The sequence below is a fragment of the Benincasa hispida genome, chromosome 10 (assembly GCF_027475165.1).
Source record: "Benincasa hispida cultivar pf3 chromosome 10, pf3_genome.v1.1, whole genome shotgun sequence".
Lineage (NCBI taxonomy): Eukaryota > Viridiplantae > Streptophyta > Magnoliopsida > Cucurbitales > Cucurbitaceae > Benincasa > Benincasa hispida.
Window position 1 is genome coordinate 24,724,017 of NC_143487.1, and position 4,256 is coordinate 24,728,272.

Below are 4,256 nucleotides of genomic sequence, written 5' to 3' on the forward strand. Positions count from 1 at the left end.
TGGAACAATCACAAACACTTTTTTTATTATAGATCTACTTTTTTGTTCGTAGACAAACCTAATTCGGAATTGTCTTTCATTTCAAGGCATAACTTGTATCCATGCGCTTCATATTTGCCTGAAGTTCGCTCCCAGAATATAGCCATCCCCACCCTCTCACATCAATCTCACAAGCCTCCGTCTAATTTGAAATGATAACAAAATACATAGGTTGTTAGAAGCAGCTCGAGTACACAGATACATATAGTATACCATCTCATTACTTTATTTTCTCTATGAAGGAAAAAGAAAAGTAATAAACCTGCAATCTCGAAGGTGGATGTGTGTCGAAACTTCAACCTTCGACAACTTAAACGAGATTCGCGAGATTTCCCTTGTCGAGGGTTGAAGTTTTGGCTTATGTATTGTTTTCCAAGTTTTTCTTTGTTCGTCGAGTTCTCAACATTCGACCTCCACATTAGTCGAGCTCTCAACGTTCGACCTCTAGCCTCGAATTCTCAAAACAACAATATTTCTCTAATAAGTTTTGAAAACAACAATATTAATATTAAAGGTCCGAATTCAAATGGTATGTTAAACAAATACTTATTAAATTGAATAAATTTAAAAAGGTAAAACAAGATCCAAATTGCTAACCAAACAACTCATGGAATAGAATAAAATGAACCGTGGTTTGGGTTGGGTTTAGGTACTTCTTCTCCACGAGAGAGGCTTCCACCAAACTCGGAGGCAATTTGATGAGCTCTTATACAAACACAAAGTTTATCCAATGGTCATTGCAATACCAAAAAAGGACATCACAAAACAAACTGCCAAATCTCTTTTTCTTCTCACACTTTCTCTCTCAAATCCAGCAAGACGAATCTCTTCCTTTTGCAGGGCAGGGACTCCCCAACTTCATTATAGAATACCAAAAAGAAATTGTAATAATTCGATTCCAATTACGATTAGGTAATATATTATGTCATCGAGTTCCACCCACTCAAAAACTTTGTCCTGAAATGGCCGCGGCAATTTCTACCCCTTTCTCTATCTATTCTCACTTTACAAGATGTTGAGACCCCATGTGGTTATGTCCTGTTTTTCTTTATCTCCGTGACCATCTTTCAGACCAAACCAAATTTCTACTTCTTTTGGATACCTCCCAATTCCTTCTTCTTCTTTTTGCTTTACGCCTTCCTCTCTTGAGATTGCTTTAGTTTTCGGTTCTAGAAAGCTATAAAATCCGATTCCCTTTTTAGTTAAATCAGCTTTAACCTTCGTTTTCTCAAATAGTCTATATTTCGTATACTTGCCAAAATCAAAACCCAACAAAGGAATTTCAAAATATGATCTCTCTGATGCTCATACTTGCAACAATCCTTCTGATTTCAACGACTCTGTTCCCAATTTCTGTTGCTGTCTTAGTACGAGGCCAATTCTCGGTTCCGGCCTTCCCAGTAGAAACGGAAACTCAAACTTGCCGGTTGGATTTATCCGACGAGCTATTCGGGGGAGTGAGCCAAGCCTGCAATGGGAACCTAGACCGGAGTCGGTGCTGTCCGGTGCTAGCCGCATGGCTCTTCGCGGCTCACGCAAGGTCCGCATTGGAAGTGTCGGCTCCAACGCCATCAGCGGAAATAGATCTGCCATTGATGCCAGACGATTCCCAGAAATGCGTGGAATCACTTCAGAGTTCATTGGCGAGACGCAACATAAAAATTCCCCAGCCGAATTCCAGCTGCGACGCCGTATTGTGCTTCTGTGGAATTCGACTCCATCAGATAAGTTCCTTGTCTTGTCCGGCCGCATTCAATCTCTCCGGCTTCCAGAATGCCACTCCAACGGCGGCGGTGCGTGATCTGGAAAAGAATTGCCAAAACGCTTCTTACTCTGGTTGCACCAAATGCCTTGGAGCACTCCAAAAGGTACAACGAAACTGATCCATTTTTTCCTCTCGTCATTAAAATGGATAACTAAAAATTGGGTTGTTGATTTTTTAGGTGAAGGGAGTTCGAGACAGCAGCACGACGGAAAGAGCAAGGAAAATGTTCAATAGAGATTGCCAACTGATGGGACTGACATGGTTGCTTGCTCGTAACAAAACGGCGTATATTCCGACGGTTTCGGCGGTTTTGAGGGCAATTATGTACAGTGCCCACCCGCCTCACAATTCCAAGTGCAGTCCAGATCAAGAAAACATGCCACTCGCTGTTGATTATCTTCAATTTGATGACGCACATTCACAGTCACAATCCTCCATTTTTATGTTGCCATTTTTGCGCTTATTGCTAACGCCTTTAGTTTGCCTGTTAGTAATAGTATGGCCGTAATATGGGCAAAAGTTTCTTGGACTGTTTTGGAGCGGAAGCCCACGTCGTATCAGATGAAGCCGTTGATTTTGTCTTTGTCTTTTACCCTACGGTAAAATTGGGTTAGCTTTACTTTTACTTGGAGGAGTAAATATTTGTGTTTTGAAGTAAATTAAATTCAATCATTTGGTATATGAATTATATATGATGTTCATTTCATTGTGACTGTCAAAAATATGTTTGTTGGAGTTGGACTTGAACACAATGTTCCAAATGTCTACAGAGATTGGGTCCACCTGACATAATTGTTTTTGAAAAGTCATGAACTCACGAGTCACACAAGCTAAATTAAAAAAATTAGGGAGAAAAGTATTTTATAATTCTAAACATTGGCATTGTATCATTTAAAATTACAAACTAAAAGTTGATCGATTAAAATCTTGGATTTTTATGGATGAATCAATTAAAACTCTGCATTAGAACTTCATGGATGCAATTTTTTTCTAATCATCTTGATCTATTTTTGTTTCTTGTTTAGAAAAAAAAAATATATGTTATAGTTTTTCTTACAAATGTTAGTGGGTTAATCTTAAAGGGAATCAAATGAAATAACTATAAACCACTAATGAAGTGTCTAAATTGATTCATTTATAAAAATTTGGAGTTTAAATTGATAAAATTGAGACATTAATAAAGACACATCTTAAAGTCCGAATATAAATGGATTTTTTAGTCTAAAAATTATTAGCCAACCAAAAATGACATTTCTTTTATCGAATAATTTATTAAGAGTTTTTTTTACGAGATTTTCAGAGAAATTTAATTCGTTGAGTGAACTTTGTATTTGTATTGATTTTAGTATAATATAATGAGTACACTCTCTAATACATAATCCTTTGATACTTTCTCTTGAAAAGTAAATTTTAATCCTTAGGCATGTTGATCTTCTTCGATGATCAGCATTTGGGCATCCTTAGGCATGTTAATCTTCTTTGATGATCGGCATTTGGGCTTGATGATCTTCTTGAAAGATCAACCTTGAGATTTGTTGATCTTATTGATTGGTTTAGATCAACATCTAGCTTATTGATCATTTAGATCGACCTCTAGCTTATTGATAAGTTTGGATCAGCTTGTGGCTTGTTGATCAATTTGGATGGGCCTCTAGTTTATTAATCAACCTAGATCGACCTCTAATTTGTTGATCGACTAGGATCAGTTATGGCTAGTTGATCAACTTGGATTGACTTCTGGTTTGTTGATTTGCTTGAATCGACCTTTGGAGTTTCTGACTTCAAAAGTTTCAGAGAGTCTTCTAATCTTTTGGAAGTCTTATGAGCTTTAATCCTTAGATTTTATGAGTGTAATAGTTGATCCTTGGAGCTTAAATCTTAAGAGTTTTGAAGTCTGTCTTCTGATCTTCAAAGCTTTTAGAGAGTTTTGTTCTTCAAATCTTTAGAGCTTCAACCTTTGGATCTTTAGAGCTTTGGAGTTTCGAAGTTTCAAAGCTTTAGAGCTTCATACCTTGGTTCTTCCGACCTTTATCATTAGAGCTTTGGAGATTCAAAGTTTGAGAGCTTTAGTCTTTGGACTTCAAAGCTTGAGAATTTCAGTCTTCAGAACTTCAGAGTAGAACTTCGGTTTTCAAACTTCAGAGCTTAAAAGCTTCAGTCTTTAAAGCTTTAGTGTTTCGATCTTCAATTCTTCCAATCTCTGATAGCACCAAAAATGTGTGAAACGCACACAAAATATGCATTATTTGCCTTAGATTTAGGATTGTTTTTAATATATTTTTATTAGATTTGATGTGTTTGCTAGTGATTTTCAATATTTATGATCGAAAAGTTAATTATACTTAAAATAAGCCAAAAAGGACCAAATTAGGCTTAAAGGAGTCAAAATTGAGTAATGGACCAAAAGGAGTGGAGAAAAGAGAGGAAAAATGCAACGTTTCAAAGAACATGG

General features: G+C 36.7%; 1 protein-coding gene across 1 annotated transcript; it reads left to right on the forward strand.

The window, feature by feature from the left end:
• Nucleotides 1-725: 725 nt before the first annotated feature.
• On the forward strand, nt 726-2,526 carry LOC120088516 (putative GPI-anchored protein At4g28100). The gene is made up of 2 exons (XM_039045886.2): nt 726-1,907; nt 1,983-2,526. The coding sequence occupies exons 1-2, from the start codon at nt 1,329-1,331 to the stop codon at nt 2,310-2,312; spliced, it is 909 nt and encodes a 302-aa protein (XP_038901814.1). The 5' UTR covers nt 726-1,328; the 3' UTR covers nt 2,313-2,526.
• Nucleotides 2,527-4,256: the final 1,730 nt, after the last annotated feature.

What these genes read in the sequence shown, in the direction of transcription:
- LOC120088516 (XM_039045886.2), top strand. Translation starts at nt 1,329, where the DNA reads ATGATCTCTCTGATGCTCATACTTGCAACAATCCTTCTGATTTCAACG. An exon ending in GCCTTGGAGCACTCCAAAAG is followed by an intron (nt 1,908 to 1,982) that starts GTACAACGAAAC and finishes TTGATTTTTTAG; the next exon opens with GTGAAGGGAGTTCGAGACAG.